Here is a 25,636-nt window from a genome sequence, read left to right as displayed (position 1 = left end):
CGTCACAGTGACACCATGACAGTGGCACGGATCGTGTTCCTGTTGGCCCTGGCCGCCCCACCCTCCTCACGAGCCCAGGAGTCGTTTGCTAGCTCCCTGCTGTCCGGTGAGACCAGAGAAAATTTACACCACATTTGTGTTACCTATACAAGGTGTTGATTTGCATTTGTGCCATAGTTCAGGAGGAGGACATACAATACGTAAATAATCGATTGGAATTACAGTAGATGGGAAATAACTAATATGCACTGCTTTTCTTGTCATTGTAATGTCGTGGTATTTCCGAAGTAATCCAATTTTATGAATGAAATTTATGACTGATCGTTGCGTATGCTTTGTGTTTGCGTTTGTGTGAGGGTGCAGCACGGTTTTAACACCAGTAACATACGCGCCAAGTCTAAATAAGGCTAGATGAAATTTACGGAATTCCGAAAAAAAAATTAAAGAAAAAATATTACGTACCAATTTTTTTATTGATTTGGGTCGAGAATCATTAGCATAATTACCTCCTTGAATATGGCACGGATGCAAATCAACAGCTTGTATTTCCATCCTGTGCCAGATTTTCTATTTCCAATTTTCTTAAAATATATTTTTTTCTATAGCAAATTATTGTGTGTGAAAATATGTATATTGCGTATTGTAAAGGTGTAGCCAACAATATAACGGTACTCCCAGTATTCAGACTTTCCAAAAATGATATGACGGACGCATGTTAATGAAAATCATCAACTAACTGGTTTTTTATCTAAGTTACTATTATTTTAAACGCGTAAAAACACATTAAATTCACCATTTTTACCATCAAATCTATACTCTATTTGGAAAATACACCAATAATATAAAAATTGAAGTCTAGATCCCCTTTCAAAGTATCCAAAGTCTTATTCACGCTAGGTCAGCTACAGTATAGGCAGAGAGCCAGCTTGCCACGCTCGGTACACATGCTGTCTCTTACTTTCTTGGTCCACATCCGTCCACGAACCGATTAAACTGACAAACAGAGCATTAAAGTAACAAATTAAGAAGTACTTCCTCTTTTAACTTGAGTAACATTAACATACTTTAATTGAGAATTGTGTTAATTGTATGTTTTGTTGTTCCAATTTGAGCAATAGTTGAAACTAGTAACTTTTTGATGCTGTAGAAGTTGTGGTTAAGTTACAAAAGTTAGAAAGGCAGTCGGTTTAAAATATTGGTACTCAGCTGTATCGGGTTAAGACTGGTAGCTGACACAAATATATTTTGTTTCTTCTGTAATCTTTTTCTTCTCGTCTCAATCCATCCTAAGCGTGTCTTGAAGAGATTGCTAGAGATAAGACCGCCCATCATGTCTTCTACTTTGGTAAAGTATTTCTATCTCCTTTTAGGCAGATCCGGCGGTCCAGATAAGCTAACTTTCAGAGTTGTAGATACTTATATAAGGTCAAACCTTTCGAAGATAAACAAATGAGATATTTTGGTGTGTTAAAGTGAGTCTCTTGTTTTTCTCATTGAACATTATCTTGGTCAACTTATAAAGTTATTTGTCATTTAGATCCTCGATCGATTTTTAAAACTATTTATGCTTCAGCAAAACTTGAATGCTCAGTTGTTTACACAAAATAATCTTTTGGCATCAACGAATAAAATGCAAAAGCAGACGTGACTTCTTAAATGTTTAGCCTCAAACTAGTGTTTACATATTCTTACGTGCCTATTTACATTACAAATACTTCTAAAGCTAGATTTTTTGTTTGATCTAGACGGAATTAGTAATGAAATACCTGACCTGCCCCAATCTGTGCCAAAGATCGGGTGAGATGACCGTGATCTCGTGTCAGATAGAACAACGACCCTACTTTCTTTAGTATAGTTCAAAAAGTATACTTAATAAAAGTACGTATCATATACCTTTTTTGTAGATTATAGTGAATTGCAGAAGTGTATTTTTTGGTGGATTTTGAATTTTTTACTGGAAGTTTGTGGACTCTGTGAATGTGGAAAAACTGGCGTGTTCTGTGAGAAAAACTCTGTGGTGTTCCTGGCAGAAAATAATTAACAAAATCACAGTCTCTATTTAGATATTATTAATGTGGATTTGCGTTTGTGTACTGTGAATTGGATTTTAACCATAGGTTATAAATATGCAACAGACACCAAAAAAGTAACTCTACATATTTCTTCATGACAGAGCAAAACCTACTTGAGCATATTTTCCTTAAACATTTATTTTAAAATATTTTCACACTTTTTATATGACTTTGTTACTTTCATTGAGTGAGCAGGTGCTAATTTATAGTTTGTGTGTTTGTGTGAATGACATCGTTTGAACTTCACGTCTTGTATGAGAGCAAAGTCAGGGCTCAGTCACATACTTAGGTCATCATCATCATCTTCCGAGCCTTTTCCCAACTATGTTGGGGTCGGCTTCCAGTGTAACCGGATGTAGCTGAGTACCAGTGTGTTACAAGTAGCGACTGCCTATCTGATCTCCCCAACCCAGTAACCCGGGTTAGACTGGCGTCAGACTTACTGGCTTCTGACTACCCGTAACGACTGTCAAGGATGTTCAATGACATATATAGTCACTTACTTAGGTATAATAGGTATTATGTGTTAACATGATCTAGCTTGTTTACCGTTTGTGTCTGATAGTTGACAAGATTTTCTGTCAGTAGTGTTATGTGAAAGTTACTGAAATATAGAACTAGCTTTATTTAAGTAATTTGAGAATGTTTTCAATTAGTGCGAGAAAATACGGTCTGGAGAAGTAGTGAGTTATTGGTTGATGTTATGTAAATAAACAAAAGCAGTGCAAATGTAGTGATTGAAAGAAAGAAAATGAGTTTTATTGCGCAAAATATTTATGATATATTGATTATTGATTCAATATATATTGATTATATGACATATTGATTCAAGCATTCTGTAGTTTATATAACAAGAGAGAAAGACAGCTGAATTATATATTGGTGAATATGGAATAGATTATACTAGAGACCAGAGTGAGGTATGGTAGAGGACCAGTAACCTGTAGATTCCGGCTGTCATTGAGCATCAGAGGCCAGTAAGTCTGACACCAGTCTAACTAAGGGATATTAGGTTTCCTGGGTAACTGGGTTGAGGAGGTCAGATAGGGCGGTCGCTCCTTGTAAAGCACTGGTACTCAGCTGAATCCTGTTAGATTGGAAGCCAACCTCAATATAGTTGGGAAAAGGTTCGGAAGATGATAATGATGAGGACCAGTAACGATTAATGATAATTTGTTGTAATGCTGTACAATAGAAACAAATATTGTATGTTGATATTTGGCATATTACAAACGATAATCCAACAATTGATTTCCTCGAGGTATAAAGCTAGAAATTCGCGGTACAGCTGAAATGTAATTTCCTCGTTTTTTGTGCAAACGGAAACGGAAAGTATATCTAATTGATTGTACGGAGCGTGTTGTGTAACCACGTCTTGTGTTGTGTTGTTACGGACGGTATAGCGATAACGTTCGGTTACTATCACTATGTCATCTGCATAGTGTTTTCCCAACTATGTTGGGGTCGGCTTCCAGTTCATTCGAATGCAGCTGAGTACAAGGAGCGACTGCCTATCTGACTTCCTCAACTCTTTATACGTACTTAATACTAAATATTATATTATATGTTCAAATTCTTCAGTCCTGGCTCTGCAGTCTCTACTTTGTATTATTAATCCGGACAATCTTATAGGAATAACTAGCTGTTTACCACATCCCGTGGAGGCTACTTTCGTATCCGTATAAAATATATCTCGCGGGAACAGTAAAGGTTCGCAACGATGAAATAATTTTTAAAATCGGCTTGATATAGTTTCGGATCCTTTGCAAATATCTATAAAACTAGTATAAAAATAAACTTACTTGAAAAATAATTTGAAGACCTTTTACCTTCACGTAGAAGGTAAAAGTAAGAAAATAACTGGAATTCATATTAAAAACTCATTAAGTTATTTGTGACTTTTCCATAACGTGAGAAATTTCACAGCACAGGTAATAAGCTTGCTTCGCGGATATAAATAGACAATAATAGGGATTTTAAAGCAATATTCAAGTGGAAAAGTTGGCTATAAATAACATTAATATCTGCCCATATCAATAAATAAACACTAAAATTATATTTCCTACTATATACCTGTTTCCCACGGTTTCACTCGCGTTTAACTGCAAGTACTATAAATAACTACAAAATAAAAATAAGCGTAAATAATTCGTTGTTATGTCACCTATTTGTCTCTGAAAATTCCGTTAGAATTGGGAACCCATTTTAGAGATAAGCGGGAGCAAAGAAACTGACTTACTGACAGACCAAAATAGAATCTTAACACTGATAAAAGTCGCTCATGTTATTTAAATTTATCAACTTATTGTCATCGAATACCAAGACTTACCAAGATGTAACTGGGGTGAGGGGGTCAGATAGGCAGTCGCTCCTCGTAAAGCACTGGTACTCAGCTGAATCCGGTTAGACTGGAAGCCGACCCCAACATAGTTGGGAGAAAGGCTCGGGAGATGATGGTTTACTCCTAGTCCGCTCATCAGTTTAAGAAGATGTTATTTTAATTCGGTAACATATTTTCTTTATATCAAAATAACTTTTACACTGCTTGGAGCCCCATCACAGAAACTTATAAATCAAAATCCAAGCCTACAACTGCTCGACCTATGGATACAGTGAGCTCGTTTTGCGTTATTTATTTATTTTAGTTTTATTCAAACTTTTAAGCAAAAATACATGCGTTATCAGTACACAATGTATGTGAATGTTTCCGAGCTACAGTATGTGACTAAGGCTGGTGGTATATGGGCCGCGGTACCGCTGTGCGCCGTTAAACATGCGCGCGCGCACGCACCTTATCACTGATAGTGTAACATTTAGTTTGTTTGGTAGTATAAAAGATATAGGATCATTTATGAATAATATAGTTCAATGGGTATTTTTATGCGGTATTTTTTCTTGAAGTTGTGTATTGTTGATAGATAGGGAAAAAAATAATAACTAGTTATGATTCTACTCATGCCAAAATGAAATACATTCTGTAATGGAGAAGAAGAGTAATCGTTTCTTTTCTCTTTTTAAAGAACTGTCGCAGTAATATTATAAAGAAGAATATTAACAAAAATATATAGAGAAGATTAAAAAGTAATAAATGAGCCCTTAGCCCTTATTTTTAACTCTTTATTTCGTTACTAAAATAATAAGATTATAGTAAAGCAAAATTACCGACCAAAATAAGTAACTAAAATATTAAAACTAGCAGCTATTTCTGCTGACTTAGTTTAATACTAAAATATTACTACCTCTATTTTCAGCTTACTTGGTTTATACAGTTTTACACAATTTTACAACTGGAGTTGTAAACAGTTTTGGCAGTTCAATGTAATTGGTTTCCATGTAACTAGGTTTATGACATTCTTGTACCAATTCCTTTGCGCTCGTACAAAAGACATCAACGCGCGTACAATTGTTCTGTCATTCTAATTGATCATAGTTGTTCAATTCAATTAAGGTTTATTATTGTTGTTGTGATAGAAGTTAAGAGTAATTGAATGTATTTTGTAGGTAAAATACCTTGTCAGATATCCCACTAATATTATAATTATTTGTCTATAAATATACATCATACGTGGCTATGTATGTTTGTTACTCTGTCCTGGAAAAATACTGAATGGATTCTTATAAAACTTGGCAGTATTATGGCTTATGTATCAGAATAACATAAGGGCCACTTTGAACTCGGGTGCGGGAAGGAAGTAGGCGAAACCGCTGGCCATAGCAAGTGAAGTAATATTTATGAGTATTATATATTTTATAGTGTTCCATATTTAGTGTTATATATTTTTTTGTACGAAACAGCCATTTGATTTATTTATACGAGTCAAAGTAGATTCTTATTGATGTTTTTATTCTTCTCAGAAGAGACATTTAAATAAAACATCCGAAATTCAACGAAAACACCCAACATCTGAATCACACACTGATCTTGAATCAAAAATATCCGGCAACAATTTCAAAGAACTCAAAACCTTCGTCACCCATCGGTTTCGTAACCGCGGCAAGCAGAAAGAAAAAGAAAGCCTCATTGGCCGGCGTTTAATGAATCGGCGGCCGTTTGACTCTTCGGCGATATGTGTCGGCGCGTGATTCATAAGTGGTCACATTTCACTTCGTTACATATACTGTGATTCAGTTACGCTGGTAGTTATTTTATATTGTAGTAGTAAGAGTAAATTTTCGACACCAATGACTGTGTTTCGGATGGCACGTTAAACTGTAGGTCCCGGCTGTCATTGAACATCCTTGGCAGTCGTTACGGGTAGTCAGAAGCCAGTAAGTCTGACACCATTCTAACCAAGGGGTATCGGGTTGCCCGGGTAACTGGGTTGAGGAGGTCAGGCAGGGCAGTCGCTCCTTGCAAAATACTAGTACCCGGCTGCATCCAGGTTCGGGAGATAATGATGAATAGTAAGAGTAAATATTTTTTTATTAAGATTCAATGTGAAGCTATAGATTAAGGAGGATTGGGAAATAAATCTCTTCAATCTTCAACCAATTTACTACTTGTTGGCTACTTAAATTTTAGACTTTTTGGCTAATCTGATAAAGTTAAAAATGCAGTCATTGACATGTTCACGAAAACATACAATTCAACTAACAAATATTATCCTTTCAGCAAAACATACAAAAAACTATTACGTGTACTTTCAAGCCAAGCGAGTTAATTCACAAAAAAACACCCAAAAACGACTACAAAACCATTGATAAAAACATGACGCCACAATATAAGAGATTATTCAACCTCTATCACATTCAATGTCGCGTAATCTCTGCCCCGGGGGTGGGGCGGGGTGGGGCGAGGTGGGGCGAGGTGGGGGGATGGGAGAAAGTCCTGCAGACGCGACGACGCCTGCGGTCAGCGTCGGTCCCACGATCGATTACTATTGACGATCAGGTTTTGTTCGGTTTGTCAGTTTGTATGTTTGTATGTATCGTATCAGGTGTCGGTTTGAGAGTTATTTGTAGGTTGTAGTAATTTGGGTTTGCCTGTTAGATTGAATTTGGGGACTGGATAATGACATGATTTAAGATTTTTTTCAAGAACATTTTGGTTGACAGATTTAATGCCACAAACCATTTTATACCTGTCAACTATAGGATTAAAAGGACATGTGACAAAACGCCTAAAAGAATAGGAGTAATTGACTTCCAAAAGCATATTATACGGGCCAGCTGGAAGAGATTTCTAATGAAATAAGCTGTGCCTTTGTACTATCTTTTCTATTTTTCTTCTTCTCTGTATTCTGTGTGTGTGTACATAAATTGTTAAATAAATAAATATTATCAAGTACGCATCTAACAAAACTTCCGAAAACCACACAAAATCGCATGTATCAACCAAATTAAGATTAAATAGCTAACAATGCAAAACACAATAATAGCCGTATTAAACAAACGCACAACTGAAACACGTTATTACTATGACATGTAATTATTATTTCGCGAGACTCTGAAACTCGGTGAAAACATCACATGTGGCACGCCGGCTGAAAGTGAATTAATATGTAAAACAGACTGTGTGTATGTATGTGAGTATTTACACAGGTGTACTGAGTTTCATTTGCAGTTCCGGAATGTTCTAGCGAGATTTCGAAGTTTTGAATTATTGTTTACGCTTTGTTATTTCCTTGTTTTAGAACTCATTATACTAACTGCTATGCAAGATTGGTGTTATATGTGTTCATAGCTGTTTTGGCGAAAAAATACATGGTCTTAAATGTGTTAAACATTTTTGCACTCAAAATGTTCAATTAAATTGAACAAAATTGTACAATTCCACAAAAATTGTAAACTCGAGCAACGCGTTGATGTCCTTTGTTCGCAATTTTCCAACTTTGTTCAATTAAATTGTTAACTTCGTCTAAATTAATTGAATTAATTGTAAACTAGGGTGTAATGATGAAATTGCGACGCGTCGTCATATGGAGTCAGTGCGTTGTATCATAGCCGTGGCAGCGACTTTCGCGCGGTCAACGACCCCGTAGAAAGCACCTCGATGCCTGATCTATTGATTATTTATTAAATACTTATCAGACAGACATATTGTTTGTCTATACTTAGTAAAAAATATACATTTATAAACTGTTAATAATTGGAAAATGTTATAGTTTATTTGCGTGTACAATAACAGAATGCGACTGTGATTATCGTGTTTATAAACAATTCGTTTTGTTTAACAATATGAGGATTTTTCTTTTTTAAGTCATACTTTCTTGTTTATTAATTACTTTATTTTTACTGAGTAAACATTGAAGATTTATTAACTAAAGTGTAAAAATATAAATTAGCGAGCAAAAAAGAAGAGGAAAGAGGGTATAAAATTCAACTTAGAATGAAATGAGAAAATACAATGTAATGCTGACTGAACCAGAAGAAAGGATATTCTATATAGATAAATCTTTTACTTAAAAACAATTTAGCTGTGCAGTCATGCGCCTACATCTCTTATACATAGTCCTAACATTTGAATGCATATTTAGGTGAATTATATTGTTTAAGTACCAGAGTAAAGTTTTTTAAGTATCAGACTTAAAAAACTTTGATTTGTAGATGTCAATACATATTGTTTTTAGACGCCAAACTTAGTCGATAAAAATCGGTTGAATTTGATTTCTTGTATGTATTTTAACAACTTAGGTTGCCTGATTTGTATTCCTTAGGATTTCACGGTTAAACTTTTGCAAACAAATATTTTGTAAAAAATTCTCAACTGAGAGAACTCGAGAAATACTCACTAAAAGAGAGCAAATGTTTTTTATTCACAATTTGGCATGTTCTACTCAAATAATTTGAACTCCTTTAAACAAACGTGATGACAATACATACGAGTGGTTTTACCTTGTCCAACATTCTAACAGGAGCCCGATTCTGCTAAGTTAATAATGTCAAAATTGAATAGAAATTGAATCTCCAATGACTTGACAATGATTCGATTGGTTTGCGATTGGTCTGCCATTTGGTCTATCATATTGCAATCGTAAAAAAATTGCAGAATGCCACATAGATTTCAATCAGAATTGAGTCGTGATTGGATCTCAGTCAGATGTGAATCGTATGTTGCTTAAGTAAAATTAGTAGAATCGCGGCTCAGAACAACTGTAAGTACAGCTGTCCAACTGTTCTTCTGAATGGATCGCGATGAATGCCAAAAGTCAGTGGCCTTTGAGGAAATACGACGCAAAAGACGCATATACGAAATAATAATATGCAAAACAGAAGGTGACAAATCTATACTATTTTAATATTATAAAGCTGAACAGTTTCTTATTTGGACGTAATAATCTTGAATTTTGACTTGATGGATTTGAACAATTTCTGCCCTGAATAGCTTATTTGTCGAGGATGTATATAGGCTACTTTTTAACTGACTGTGCGAAGTAAACTCTCTTAGAGTAGCCGCATACTGCAGACTTTAAGTTTGATAAGTACGGAGATGCATGGGAGTGCGCACAACAATCAAGTATTTGACCGGTACAAAACTTTGAATTTTACGATTTTCTTTAAAAAAAAACATCGGGCCGACTGTTTAGTGTTGTGTAGTGTGCGGATAGGCTAAGGTTCTTGTAGGCTCTGACTTAATTATTTTTAGATATACATATTAACAATACATAAAATATTTACAAGCACTACTCTCAATTCTCAAAATTACTTTTATCAAAAAATGTGTGTCAAAAAATATCAATGAAGCCACTTAACCACCAATAGATGTCACTTCTATATCTGCCATCCTAGACCGCCTCCCATACACAGTCCATCACGTGGCGCTACCTGCCCTTTCAGCTCGTCCCGCGGCACACGCATATACTTTCGTTTTCGGCGCTGGCGGGCGATTTCACCGGCGCAAGCGCATTAGGTCATCGGGTAACGGTTTCGCGACAGCTGGCGTAATTCAAGAGATACCTTCTTGGCAGAGAGACACGGTTTTCCCAGAAGAATAATAAGATTTACTAATGTTTTTTGAATTTTTAAAAGGTTGAATATTGGTGGATTTAAAGAGTAATTCTGTCCAAATTTTCGAGTCAAGAAAAGTATGGTTTCAAGTGCTGAATTTTAGCAAATAATCCGATTTAATCTCATAATAAGATGCAATCAAAAAATCCCCAAAATACAAACGACAAATCCTTCATACTTTATCACCTTCAGTAATTGAAACAATAGTACATACACACATAGTCCCGCTCACGCCTATCATCGAGGTCGTCGGCTGTTTTCCTTTCATTTGGCTCAACTAATTCTGTGTCAGTGGCGTGAGGTCGCGCCGGGGAGGGACGGGACGGAGGAGGGACGGGGAGGGACGGTCACCCATCCATCGGCCGGGAGGAGCTAACGGCACTCCGTTTTAGAGCACCATGGGACTAGAGGAATGTGGTTCCGCGGGTTTGGGAGACCGGCCGGCGAGGAATAGATTGATACTTTTGACTTGTTTATTGTTGGTTTCAGAGAGGTGGTATTGATGATTTATTGACTGCATGGTAAATAATTGGGTCTGTAAATGCAGGAATGTATCGTAAATTCTTTGCACGGAAAGAGGATTTTATCCAGGAGTGATGAGGAGGGATACGAAAAGTATGTTTTTTCAGCTTACTTTGAATAAACGTATTTTGATTTTGAGTGGGTCAGAAAGTAAATAACCTAATGATGGATTTGATGTAAATCATCACCCTCCTGCTCTTATCCCAATTTAATGTATAGTCGGTGCAGCATATTTTCTTTTTCCATACTTTTCTATCTGCCGTCATCTCACAAGCACCTTCACGCAAATATATTAGGAAATTGTGTCTATATCAATATTGTGGAGCCACCACGTTCCTGATCTGTGAACTATCGCTGGCGACGGCGTCGGGTCGGCTCGGGCGCCGCGTGATCAGAATGCGGCCGGCGGTAACGGACCGACGCTGCCATTTTTGTAGATAGCCGGCAAATACGAGGAAATTAGGCTCGGCCGTAATTAAACATGATGGCCTAGTTAGATGTTAAGGCTTTGCTATGATTCACTTAGAATAATATGTAGAAATGTAGGTACCCGATTACATAGGTGAAGTAATAGTTTTCAGGGAAATTAAGGGTCAAGTAATTTTCAGTTTTATATATTTTGGAAAAAGTATCGCGTCGTTATGGAATTTCTGTAGCTTACTTTTGTGTCTAAATTACCTGTACGAAGCGAGCGTTGCCGCGCGGAAAAACCAAGCGCAAAGTCCGCTAGCGTGAAAGCGCTCTTAGAAATATTCTCAGTAGACCATACATTTCTTGATCAACCTACCCACATTTTGTTCTCAATCCTAAGTGACTTGCGTCTTCCTAACTCTTACTCCTTGTAATATAAATGAAAGTCCTTGATCTTGGGTTACTTGAGTTTTATTTCACAACACACATTCACACAGTTACATAGTCGACCCATACCAAGGATATGGAAAAAGACAGATGACAGATCATAGCGGAAGTTATTATATTAGTGACGTACTAATTAGTATTACTAATTAGTGATGTTACAACATCCCCCCTGTTAAGTTTAAATTAACCCTTGACAAACAATAGACTTAAGACTATGGACTGACTTGACAAAAATTGACTTTATTATACATAGTTATGATAGACAAAGGTTTTTACTTAATTATGACTTAATTTAGATTACAATTATATACTTAATCTATTTCTTCTATTAGCCTACGAGAAGGCTTTACAAATCGACCTGAACGTGTGACAATTTGACTACTTGAGGATTGAGATGAGAGTTCTTGAGGTCCAGCCTTCTGACTGTCACCATCCTCTCTCCCCTGCGACGATGACGACGACGACGACGAGTTGGATAGCATAGGAGAGTACTTATGCCTTAAGTGAATTCTATTTCTCCTATACCTAACTCCATTGACATCCTCAATGACATATGACCTATTATTTGCCAGCCTTTGCTTGACAATGGCATGTTCCCAATTATAATTTGGTTTTCTTTTAAAGTAGACATGATCATTAGGATACAACAATGACAAAGGCTTAGAATTTCTATTATAATATGTTGACTTATTGACATTATTCTTGTTTACACATTCTTTGTAATCTTTAAATTTTACAACCTTTGGTTTTAATTTTTTATATGACTTTGGAACATTATCTCTTAAATTCCTAGACATTAACAGTTGTGCTGGGGATGGTAAATTATTTTTAGGTGTATTTCTATATTGTAATAAGGCTATGTAAGGATCAGACGAATTTTCTTTACATTTTTTCAACATATTTTTTACAATTTTGACTGAACTTTCTGCTTGACCATTTGACTGTGCATGATATGGGCTAGTAATAATATGTTCTATGTCCCATTCATGTAAAAAATTCTTGAATTCTAAAGATTGGAAAGGAGGTCCACCGTCAGACACTAATGACAAAGGTATACCATGACGGGCAAAAATAGACTTTAAATGTGTAATTACATTTTTGGCTGTACTATTTTTATTTAACAAAGCTATCTCTATGTATTTAGAATAATAATCTGTAACAATTAAATAAGAAAGGTTATCAATATACATTAAATCAATACCAACTTGTTGCCATGGATACTTATTAATCTCAAAATTTTGTAATGGTTCTTTTTGGTTACAAGGTTTGAATTTCGCACATATAAGACATTGTTCTACTAAATTTTTGATATCACCTGACATGTTTGGCCAATATAAAGAATCTCTAGCTAATTTAAGACATTTGTTTATACCTTGGTGACCTTCATGAATTTTATCCAACATTTCCTTATACATAGACTGTGGTACTATCAATTTTGAACCTTTGAACAACAAATCTTTTACGACATGAATTTCAGCTTGTATATTCCAATATGGTTTGACTAATTGACTGACTTTACTTTTACTTTTTGGCCAACCTTCATAATAATATTTCTTTAACAATTGCAAACTTTCATCTTTATTAGTATGTTGTGACAATTTTGTGCTGTAGTCTTTAGTGACTGCTAAATTTGAATACATTAAATTGACATGACAAGTTATTTCTGCCTCATTTTCTGGTATATAATAATCTTTTAAGGCAGCTCTAGACAAGGTATCAGATATAAACATTTGTTTACCTGGGACATGTATGACTTTCAAGTCATACTTTTGTAAAGTTAACATCATTCGCTGTAACCTAGCTGGTACATCATGTAATGGTTTATCAAATAAGTAGACTAATGGTTTATGATCTGTATGAACTGTGACTCTATGACCATATACATACTGATGAAATTTTTCACAACCAAATTGAATTGCAAGCAATTCTTTCTCAATTTGAGCATACCTAGACTGAGTTGTGGTTAATGTTTTTGAACTATAAGCAATGGGTTTATTATTTTGTAAAATGACTGCTCCCAATGCTGACTTAGACGAATCTACTGACAAGACTAATGGAATATTGGGGTTATAGTGAGCTAAAACCGGTGACTTTGTAATTTCATCTATTAAACTCTTAAGACATTTATTATGATTTTCATCCCAAGACCAGACTGCATCTTTTTTCAAAAGATTTCTTAAAATTTGAGTTTTTTCTGACAAATTGCTAATAAAGGGACCTAAATAATTGATCATACCTAATATTCTTTGCAATTCTTTGACATTTTGTGGTGTAGGCATATTGACAATTGCTTTTACTTTTTCTTGGTCAACCCTTGCACCATCTTTACTAAAGACATAACCTAAAAAACAGACTTCAGAAACTAGAAATTTACATTTGGACTTGTTAAATTTTAAATTAACTTGACGAGCTCTTTGCATTACTTTATGTAATCTCTCATTATGTATAGACTCACTTGGACCATAGACTAGAATGTCATCGATGAATATCAAGACTCCTTCTAAATCACCAAACAAATTCATCATAACTCTTTGAAATATTTCTGATGATGCATTTATGCCAAAAGGTAATCTTAAATATTTATATCTGCCAAATGGTGTTTGAAAGGTACATAAATTAGAACTATATTCATCTAATCTTAACATCCAAAAACCTGAAAATGCATCTAAATGAGAAAAACAAACAGCTCCTACTAATTGAGATCTTATCTCATCAATTGACTTTATTGGATAAATTTCCCTTATAATATTCTTATTCAAATTTCTAGGATCTAAACAAATTCGTAACTGACCTGAACTTTTGACCGTAATTACTATGCTATTCACCCATTCTGTAGGCTTAGTGACTTTTTCAATGACTTGCATGCTCTCCATGCGATCCAACTCCTCGCGTAGCTTTCCAAGCATCGCAAATGGTACTCTCCTGGGAGGATCCACGCATGGTACTGCATCAGGTTTGAGTTTCAGGTGACAGACAGGAGGTAGACAGCCAAGACCCTGAAAAACATCAGTATATTGTGTTAGAATTTGTTGACAAAAATTTTGTTTAGATACTGAAAAAACTCTTTTAATTATTCCTAACCTTTCACAAGTAGGAAGACCTAGGACATTGGGACATACTAAATTTGCGACTATGAACACTATATTTTCACTGACAGTGTTATTATTTAATATTAAATTGCATTTAATATTGACTTTTCCCATAATGGGTATTGACTTGCCACAAAATCCTGTGACATTTATGTGACATTTGACAAGTGACATTTGACTTTGTTGACGTTTTAAAGAATCAAAAGTTTGTTTTGACATTATGTTAAGATCAGCTCCTGAATCAATGATACAATTAAATTGTGAATGACCTACTTTAACATTTATGTTCCAAGACTGTTTACTATTGTTAATGTTATGTTTATGTTTTGACTCGACTGTATTGACCTGACTAAATGATGATGTGACTTGTTGACTGTGATATGGTGATGTGACTGTTGTGATTGTGTGAGGTGATTCCTCAGACATGTGTCTGTACTCATCATTAAGATACCCACTTTGACTATCACAACTTTTATTCGAATTATGACAATATGACTTGAGAATTGATTTCTCTGACTGGTGACTGCTTTCATCACCGAGGTACTTTTCAGACCTCTCAGACATGACACTATCACCATTATCATCATTGAAATATGACTTGAAAATTAATTTCTCAGACTGGTGACTGCTTTCATCACCGAGGTACTTTTCAGACCTCTCAGACATGACATTATCACCATTATCATCATTGAAATATGACTTGAAAATTAATTTCTCAGACTGGTGACTGCTTTCATCACCGAGGTACTTTTCAGACCTCTCAGACATGACATTATCACCATTATCATCATTGAAATATGACTTGAAAATTAATTTCTCAGACTGACAATATGAGTCTCGGTGAGATCTCTCAGGAATGACACCAATGTCATCACCGGAATCATTCCCTGACTGTGACTGACTATGTATGTGTGTAAATTGTGGTGGTGGAGACAAGTGGTACAGTGAATGTGTGCTTGCTGACTTGACATGTTTATAGTGACTGTTATATGACTTTAAATGACAATTAGACTTATGACTTTGACTGGAGCTATGACTATTCAAAATTCCAACAAAATAATCTTGTTTATTATTATGACTATGACTTTATTTAAACGACTCTAAATGACTGATATTTTTATTTTTGAAGCAATATTTAGCAAAATGACCAAATGATTTACATGACCTGCATTTGACTCCTTGCGCTGGGCACTTGTAGCGGTGAGATTGCCCACAGCGGCTACACGGCCTCGAGCGCCTTTCAGGGTTGGGAGACTTCCCTGCGCCAGAACCCTGCTGACCGACTGGTGAAGCTCGCTGTCGACGATCCCCTCGACTACGGCTCCTCCGACGTAGATGCATGACATTTTCTGACTTTTCAACGTTGGAACTACTGACAATTTTTTCAGCATCCTGCTGTGCGACGATCAGTGTTGTTGCCAGTTCTCGCATCTTCTGATATGTCAGATCAGGTTCCTGGAGTAGTCTCTGACGTACATGCGCTAAATCCATATGCAGATTTGCAATGAAAATATCCCTGATGAGCGATTCCCTGAGTGTTCCAAATTCACAATCTTGGCTTTTGTTCTCCAGATCTGCTAGGAATCCTTCGATCGACTCGGATTTCTGTTGCTTTCTGGTGAAGAACATGTGACGGCACATGGTTATGTTCCTTCTGGGCTCAAAAAAATTTTGAAATTTGGACTTGACTTCGGCAAGCGTGGTCTTCTCAATGGTGAGGTTGAAAGTATTGAATATATTTAAGCCCTTTTCACCTATGAGATGCAACAAGATAGCTATCTTACGCTTTTCGGGTGCCTTATCCAAACCCGTGGCCAACAGATACAGCTCCAACTGCTGCCACCAGCGTTTCCACGCCTCCGCATTATTATTTGTGGAATCTGACGAAATTTGCAGTGATTTTATTTTGCTGTTAAGGCCTTGGACGCCATTATGGTCGCCCACGCCGCATGGCTCGGAACTCGACTGGTCCATTTTCGCGACCGACTGTCTTCCAGACTTCGACTTTTTTGACTTGAGTTCTTCTTGACTTCTGACACCATGTAATATAAATGAAAGTCCTTGATCTTGGGTTACTTGAGTTTTATTTCACAACACACATTCACACAGTTACATAGTCGACCCATACCAAGGATATGGAAAAAGACAGATGACAGATCATAGCGGAAGTTATTATATTAGTGACGTACTAATTAGTATTACTAATTAGTGATGTTACAACACTCCTCACTGTTGCAGGTCTGCTAGACACCCTGGACACGCAGGTGGAGGCGAAGAACTGCCCGGGCACCTGCATGCACACGCTGGCGGCTCTGCTGTGCACAGAGGTGCTGGACGAGGTGGAGTGCCCGCAGCCCACCATGAAGTGCTGTGCCGCTGAGACTAGCAGTAAGTACACTCTAGGAGCCGAAGCTCCGGCACGTCAGAGTGGCAGATGGTATAGTTTCCAACCCTTGTCTTTCAGTGGACCGCAAATGGGTTGATGGTATAGATTATTTGACCATTAGCATAAACCACATACCTAGCTGTTCACTTGTTATGATGTATTCCTAGCAGATTGTCGACTACGGCGGTTGATCTCATGTAAGGAGATTAGCCAACTGCGCAGGACATATTATAGTGCACAAGCATTTGCGCAGACACAGGTGCACTCACTATTCCTTCACTCTCATAGCCCGATGGGACGGCAATCCGACACGACCGGAGAGGGATCAGGCGCAGGACCGACATTTTATATCAGTTACTTATTCCATGTGCGTCTTCAAGCCAGATACCCAGGCTCAAGGATTCCTCGGACCCGGGCACTAACTACAATTATGATAAAAAGAAGGCAGTTTGACTTTCCTAGATTGTATTTAAAAACTTGCCTTCTCTACGTTGCAGATGAGACATTGGTGACGACCCAGCGTCCCCGACCGACGCGACACACGACAGTCTCCTACGATGACTACGAGGACGCCACCACGGAGGCGCCGCAAGACAAATACAAAAACAGTGGTAATTATTAGGTACACCCTATTAACTATTAGGATTAATATACCTTGTTACGTGCGTCCTAGGTGAGCTATCTAGATGCGAACGCGGAGCGATGCGGGGCGAAAACAAATTAACACAATTCATTTCTTCTGAAGACCTACGTCCTTGAATTCGTTTCGGATCGCTTCGTATTCGCGTTCGCGTTGATTCGCCCATGCAGGACTCTTGACGATTGATGCGGACGTCTTGTTCATAGTAAGATACAAATGATACAGTTATCTGTATATAAAACAACAACATCACCATGACTGTATTAGAACGGAATTAATTTCAGTTGGTTGTTTGTTTTCTGTGCGCAAAAACTTGATGATGACTTTTGTGTCTTTTGGAAAAGAGGAAAATGTATTTTTGCATTTGTTTATCATGCTATCATTGTGTGTTAGCTCTCTCTAAAATATAACACTTCTATACCACCCGGGCCTTCAATATATCCTTTTCATTAATATAGGCACGTGTTTGACCACTGCCTCACAAGCGAGCTACAAATACTTTTGCTAAAGGGATCTAGGTACCCTCCTAAATTGGGTATACTAGTACCCTCCTAAGGGTTGTTAAGACCCTCAAATTCAGCCCACACAAAATATATATATAATATAATAAATAGTTAAAAAAAAAACAAAAACCACGCTTTTTGTAACGTTTCTTAGCTAGCCATGTATTGTCATCAGAACTCAGAGCGTGTGCAATTTCATCCTAATAGAAGGCCGGGAAGTGGGTCAAATTAAGATTCCAAGATGTTCTTACATACAAACATATGTAGTTACAAGTGAAGCTAATATAGGCGTGTTAAAAAACTGCAGTCTTATATATAAGTTTAGCCCTACCAATCTAACCCCATCCTCCACAACTTTCCAGGTAACATCGCATGTCCGGGCGTTTGCGTAGAATCCCGTCTCTCTCAATACTGCGAGGCGTACCTCAACTCCCCGGACCTGTGCGTCAAGGGGCGGCTGTGCTGCGTCTCCAAGGACAACTATGGAGACAGACCTCCCCCGGACCTCGTGGTGCCGAATGAGAAGAAGTATTCTACTAAACGGCCGACTACTGCGGTTAGTATTTAGTTAGGTCTATGTACTTGGTCGTTATATTTTGTACTAGCTTCCGCCAGCGGCTTCGCCCGCGTGGTGTGTTGATAAAAAGTAGCCTATATGTTAATCCAGGATATCACCTATCTACATACCAAACAATCAGATCGGTCCAGCCGTTTTTGCGCGATTGAATAACAAACATACATCCATACATTCTCACAAACTTTCACATTTATAATATAAGTAGGATGTTGTAATCTATGTATACTAATATTATAAAGCTGAAGAGTTTGTTTGTTTGTTTGAACGCGCTAATCTCAGGAACTACTGGTCCGATTTGAAAATTTCTTTCAGTGTTAGATAGCCCATTTATCGAGGAAGGCTATAGGCTACTTTTTATCCCAGTACGGGAAGTAGTTCCCACGGGATGCGGGTGAAACCGCTGGCAGAAGCTAGTTAACCATAAGTGATCAAAGAAAGTTGTGCAATGTGTCCGAGATGATCTAATCAAAAAACTGTAGCAATTCTTGTTTATAAGCCCATCCAATTTGGAACACTACACAGCCTACTTATGTTGTTCTGACTGACTTCTTTGTACTGGCCTCCTGGAACAAAAGCCATTTATGGGTACCTATATATCGTTCTAAGTATAGAACTTTCAAGATGCTTATAAGCTTCTTACATTAACCAAGGAAAATGAAGAACCTGTCGAAGTCTTTACGAAACTTATGTAGGTATAATGAATTTCGAGAGGCTACGCTATCTATATTAACCAAAGAAAAATAAAATCCTCTCTAGGTCTATATAATATAAAAACCTTTGAATTTTGAAAACTTTGCCTAGCTCAGCACAACAAAACTCAAACCTTTTTAAAAACCAATGTTTTCTTCCACAGCTAACAACAACGCCACCTCCAAAGCCCCGGCCAGGCCGCAAGTGCCGCGGCGACTGCATCTCAGGGCTGTTCTCTCTGCTTTGCGACAACGTGGACGATGATGCCGTGTGTCCTGGCGAGGGTGTGTGCTGCATCACCGAGAATAAGGCTGTAGAGACTACTACTAGGAGGCCTACTACTACTACACCTGTAAGACATGTATTACTATATTCTTATTTTAGCAGTCCTGTTTCTTATTAACTTGATATCGGCGCATTTCTTTCTATCAGCACTGTAACATCTACTCCTCCCAATTTTAAGTACACACATTACTATTTGATATGTCTGTATTTGTCATCATGGACTTTTTAACTGTTTGTCGATTGTGTCGTTTTTAGAGCAAAAAGAAGTGTTTGACTTTTACTAACTGAAATACGTTTTCTGTGAATAGGGGAATAAGAAATATTTGCGCCATTTGGGTTTTGCCAAATCGCTGGTTTTCAGCTTTCAAAACTATTCATTGTCCTTAGTACCTACGCTAAAAGCCTCTAAGCTACCAAGAAACATACACCATAGGTCTATCTATCATATTTCAGTAGAAACTGATGGACTAAACAAATAATACAACTGTTTGCAGCCCCCCCTGCCGCGCTGCCCAGGGCACTGCATGCACACCATCATGCGCGCGTTCTGCAACCCTCCTGCCGTGATCCTGCACAGAACTGACTGCAACGCTGACGGATGGGTGTGCTGTGATAATACCAGGTAAATATATACTGTTAATTGGTTATTGTATTATGGTCTACTTACTGAGTTTAGGTGGTATTAAATAGCGGGAATTGAGATATCAATAAATTGTAATAAAGAAGACATTCAGAATTTTAAAAAATATTTTGCAGCTACTGTAACTGCAAGCAAAGTCGAAGACTGACCATCATTTAGGAAAAATATGTGTAAATACACATTTTCAACAGGATATTCAACTTGGTGACTGAGTTTTAGAAGAGAGACTTCTATAGCTTTTGTTAAACTCAAATTTCATCTCATTCACTTTGATGTTCTCCTAGCCGATTATCGGCTACAGCGGCTGTTCTTAGTATGGGGATTAGCTGACTGCGCAGGACATATTATAATGCACAAGCATTTCACATTCACATGCACTTTACTGTTTACTCATGCCAATAATCTATCTGGTGTCTGCCCCCAGAGTGCCTCCTCGCACAACGAGACGTCCCACCACCACGACGACGACGACAACCACGACCCCCGCCCCCGCGGACCCGCGCCCTGACTGCCCTGGATCCTGCATCGTCTCGCTGCTCTCCTTCACCTGCTTCCGTGAGTATTGCACCTGGCACTAGGTCGAATTGGTAACTCTCTGGTAGGTCACTGGCAGAAGAACATAAAATATATAGTCCGCAAGAATTTGTGCAATCACAATTGCTATTCCCTCACTCTCACAGCCCGATGGAACGGCTAATCCGACGCGACCGGAGAGAGATCAGGCGCAGAATTGACATTTATGTACTCCGAGGGACGACGGTTTCTATCACCACCGACTTAGACTTTGGGCTTTTTTAATTGCTGCAATTCCAGCATCATGCTTAGCAGTCGCTGCTAGAAAAAACTTAATCCATTCTGAATCTTTCAGATGTGTTCGTATGCTCTTGAACCAGATGTGTATAAAGGCCATATTTTCGACTTTTACAGGGAACGCAGAGATGACAGACGTTTTCAAGTGCAAGAAGGCAGGCACGCAATGCTGCGCTCCTAAGTCCAAGGTTCTAGAAGTGGTGGGGGGCCGGCCAGCCAATGAGAGCGCGCCGCTGCCGCTGCCGCAGCCAACCACGAACTACCAACACTACACCACTGTGCTCGCGCATACTCACACCACGCCAATGGGTGAATCTCAAAATAACGTTCTATTAAGTCAAATTGAATGTAGGTATTTACTTTAGGTGATAGAGGGAACAATTGCTTGGTTTTAATGCTTTTACTAATGTAGATGTAGTTTGGATCCCTGCTTGTTAACTTGTAGTTCGCATATTGATGTACCTATTCAAGTAAATAACTTAATTAGCCCCTTTTAACTTATCTCAAGTTATTGTTAAAGAAAGTTGAATGACCGTGTGTTTATGATTATTTTCAGCACCGTACGAGCCGAGCTACGGTACAACGCTATCGTCGACTGAAAAATACAATAAATACGTGTGTGGCGTTAAAGGTAGGTGGACACTGGACCAATTAATATTTATCATCTTTTATCTGACAGTCCAAGCATGATATAACAAGTGCTCGTGCTCCGTCGCTTTCAGCTAACCAGCCGGAGTTGTATTCTTGGCAGTGGTCCTCTCGAGGCCCTTGCCACTTTACAGTCTTCTTAGTCAGCGATCAGCAACATACCAGTTCTAGTTGATGAAGAGGAATATAAGGTCCTTTCAGGAAAAAAAACTGCTTCATCAGATACAACCACGATTGAGGCTGTAACCCTTGATTTTACTCCGACACTAGACCACAACTATAGTAGTATAACCATCAACTATAGTACCCTGTACTATAGTTGATCAATTTATGTGCAAGGGAGGAAACTGCCCATTTCATGAACGGTTTGTAATATATCCCACAAAAATTTATATAATATTCTGTGCTATTCCAGGCACGACATCCCGTTCAGCTCGTCGCGCAGGCCGCGTGATGGGCGGTGAGGACGGCGAGCGCGGCGAGTGGTGCTGGCAGGTGGCGCTCATCAACTCGCTCAACCAGTACCTCTGCGGCGCCGCGCTGATTGGTACTCAGTGGGTGCTTACTGCTGCGCATTGTGTTACCAAGTTAGTACCTTCCATAGGATTTGGATATTAAGCCCCAACGGGAAGGCAAGAGTTGATTCTATTGTTCAGTTTTGAAAACCTTGAATGGAAGTGCTACAAGTACGTAAAAGAACTAGTATGACGTTTCATAAGAGTCCGCAAAGGCCTGTATCTAACCGTGGCGGGGTTGTCTTTAAATCTAATTGTGTGCAGTTATAGAAGCCATGGCCTCTATAACTCCAAGCTGCATCTTCTAACATTGTCAAGAATGCATTTTCTAAGATTGAGACTCGAGGTTACGAAATCAACACTATCTCTCACTTTCTTGGTGGGAAATCATCAAATGAACCTCCCTCTGTGAAAGCGGAGTGGGAGTGTCAGACTTTTACTGCCTAAAACCCTATACGTTCCTTCTGTAGTCCTTTGTGAAACACTTCCTCATATCTAAAACCTTATTTTCCAGCATCGTCCGCTCAGGAGACGCGATCTACGTGCGAGTCGGAGACCACGACTTGACGCGCAAGTACGGCTCGCCCGGCGCGCAGACGCTTCGAGTGGCGACGACGTATATACACCATAACCACAACAGCCAGACGCTGGACAACGATATCGCGCTGCTGAAGCTGCATGGAAAGGCTGAGCTTAAGGAAGGTGGGTAGAGATAATGATTGTCGTTGTTAACTTTTCAGGGATGAGACAGGAACTTTTTGTACCTAATCAATGTAGGTGAAGGACCCTCAGGTAACCCTCATAAAAGATCAATTTTAGGATAAAAACGTCTGAATGACTTAAACATTTGGACAGCGTTTGGAGACATAAGAAAATAGAGGTGGTTTTGACTCAAGTCCTATTTTTTCAGCGGTCTTGTGGGATCTTATAAATAAGATTTAAACTGCAAACACCACTCTAAAGGTTTATTTGTTTTTAGGAGTATGTCTGGTGTGCCTGCCGGCGCGGGGAGTGAGTCACGCGGCTGGCAAGCGATGTACCGTCACCGGCTATGGATACATGGGGGAAAGTAAGTATACAGATGATGCACTTAATTTACAAAGATATGTATGTATTAGGTATTCTCCACATAAAAGAAAACTTGTTAGCTGGAAAGTTTGTTACGTTTTGGGATGTCTTTTGTAAATTGTGATATCGAAAGAGTGCATCCAAGTATGAATAGATAATTTTGAGCTTTGACCCTAAAATAATAAATAGCACCATCTGTTTAGCTCGTACGGTTAGGAGAACAATGATTAAGATCTGCATCTTTTATCTAGTTAAAAAGACCATTTACATTTTGTGCCATCTCCTATCAAAATCCTGACCCAAAAATCCTCATGTTCCAGCGGGTCCAATCCCTCTACGAGTGCGTGAAGCAGAGCTGCCGATAGTAAGCGACGCGGAGTGCATCCGCAAGGTGAACGCGGTCACCGAAAAGATCTTCATCCTGCCTGCTAGTTCCTTCTGTGCAGGAGGGGAGCCGGGCAATGATGCTTGTCAGGTTGGTGACAAATATATTGAAGACTAGCCGTTTTCCCGCGGTTTCACCCACGTCTCGTGTTACTCGCAGATAATATAGCTCTCTAATGGTGAAAGAATATTTAAAATCGGTCCAGTAGTTTTTGAGTATATGCGAGTAACATAGGCTATATTTTATCCCGGTGCGGGCAGTAGCTCCCACGGGATGACGGGACGCGGGTGAAACCGCGGGGAAACGGCTAGTAATTAAATAAATAGTATAAACTCATTCTGAGGCTGTCTTTGACAAGTAACCATAATTAGTTGGCGCAATTCTTTAATAATGTATCTTCTATGTATTCTCAGGGTGATGGCGGAGGACCTCTAGTATGTCAAGACGACGGCTTCTACGAGCTGGTGGGCCTGGTCTCATGGGGCTTCGGCTGCGGCCGGCAGGACGTGCCAGGAGTCTACGTGAAGGTATCTTCCTTCATCGGCTGGATCAACCAAATCATCTCCGTCAACAACCTATAGTACCCACAGACAATCTAGGTTTTTCTAAAGAGGTTGGTTTACTTTGGTGTTGCCAGCCTACAATTTTTAGTATTGAAAATTAAATAATTTTCGGGTTGTTTATGATGATCCAAAAAGGTGGATGTGACAATCAGTCACGTTTTGATGATGAGGTAATCTCGTGAACAAAAATCTAGGATTGTTTTAGTAAGGACTGAAGATTAACAATGCATAATATTATAAATATACTATATTTTCTATAGTTTACGTAATCTACAGTTTTACACAAATTACGTGTAAGACTGCAGAATTCACAGATAATAGAGCGTCCAGTAGTTTTAGATTTCTATGTTCCGGACCATATCTATCCCTTTTCTTTTATTCTCAGTTACAATGCAAATAAGGATCTATCCTCCTATAGGTTTAGCTTAGTTTCCATTATCTAAAAGAGGGTAATCCTAATCAGAATTAACAGAACAGTCCGTGAGAAAGTCAAACCGTTATAGAGTTAAGATGTATTCTAGTAAAATGACTGTATATCTGCATTTAAATATTATTTATTTTAAATTATTTACTACTACTATTTAGTACTCGACGCTAAGTCGTTACGCTGCAATGTAAATAATTACAAATATATCTTGTTTAGTTTTAAGTTATTTATTATTTATTTATTTAAGTGTTATTTATATTATGTCGGCATTTAGACACTCTCCCACCATCTCGTCAGTCAAGGTAAAGTCGAATTTATTTGTAACTTTTCAAAAATGTTCAATTCAGGTTATAAAAAGCTTTCAGGTTAATATATTTTATATCATAATAAAGTGAATTTTCAAAAATTAATTCATGTCTGAAATGTACGGAAAGTGAAAGGGTCAATATACCTGTGTTGTTAATGTTTGGGACCAAGTATATCAATAGTTTTTATCGTGCAATACATATTAACCTTCTGAACAAAGCCTTAAAATATTTCCTAAGAAAATCCTCCCCGTGCATTACAATAGTTTACTGATTAGCTATAGCTAGCAATAAACAGTTTATCTTAGTTTTAGTACGAAAACCAAACAATAAGATATATATTATACATACACAATTAGTATTTTTATAGTTCGGCCATTCAGAGAATGCGTTCCTGACACGTCGCGATTGAACTGACGACGTAACTACATTCATTGATTATTGATATAATAATGTTGTTTTAATGCTCCTCAATTGTTAAAACGGTAAACAACCAGCAAAAATATTTTTATCGTAACTGCAACGCCATTGCAAAGTTACGTCGTCAGTTCAATCGCGACGTGTCAGGAACGCATTCTCTGAATGGCCGAACTATAGTTTTCTTTTACATAAAACAAATAAATACCGTCTTACCACAAAAACTTTTAAACGTCAGTTTATGCCTTGTCTAAAAAAATGTCAAATTATGACGTTGACATACGGTTCA

At 38.0% G+C, this 25,636-nt stretch overlaps 1 protein-coding gene across 1 annotated transcript; it reads left to right on the top strand.

The window, feature by feature from the left end:
• On the top strand, nt 1-25,279 carry LOC124640948 (protein masquerade; the record flags this gene model as incomplete). Its single annotated transcript, XM_047178923.1, has 14 exons — nt 1-106; nt 16,727-16,876; nt 17,372-17,485; nt 18,380-18,573; nt 19,448-19,636; nt 20,064-20,191; nt 20,634-20,764; nt 21,137-21,367; nt 21,576-21,650; nt 22,083-22,254; nt 22,697-22,884; nt 23,162-23,251; nt 23,571-23,725; nt 24,049-25,279. Coding segments are annotated over 14 exons (2,091 nt in total), but the record flags the coding sequence as incomplete, so codon positions are not given.
• Between the last annotated feature and the right edge of the window lie 357 nt (nt 25,280-25,636).

Source organism: Helicoverpa zea, chromosome 21, assembly GCF_022581195.2.
Source record: "Helicoverpa zea isolate HzStark_Cry1AcR chromosome 21, ilHelZeax1.1, whole genome shotgun sequence".
Lineage (NCBI taxonomy): Eukaryota > Metazoa > Arthropoda > Insecta > Lepidoptera > Noctuidae > Helicoverpa > Helicoverpa zea.
The sequence above is the reverse complement of the archived record's forward strand: the minus strand, read 5'-3'. Positions and strand labels throughout refer to the sequence as shown.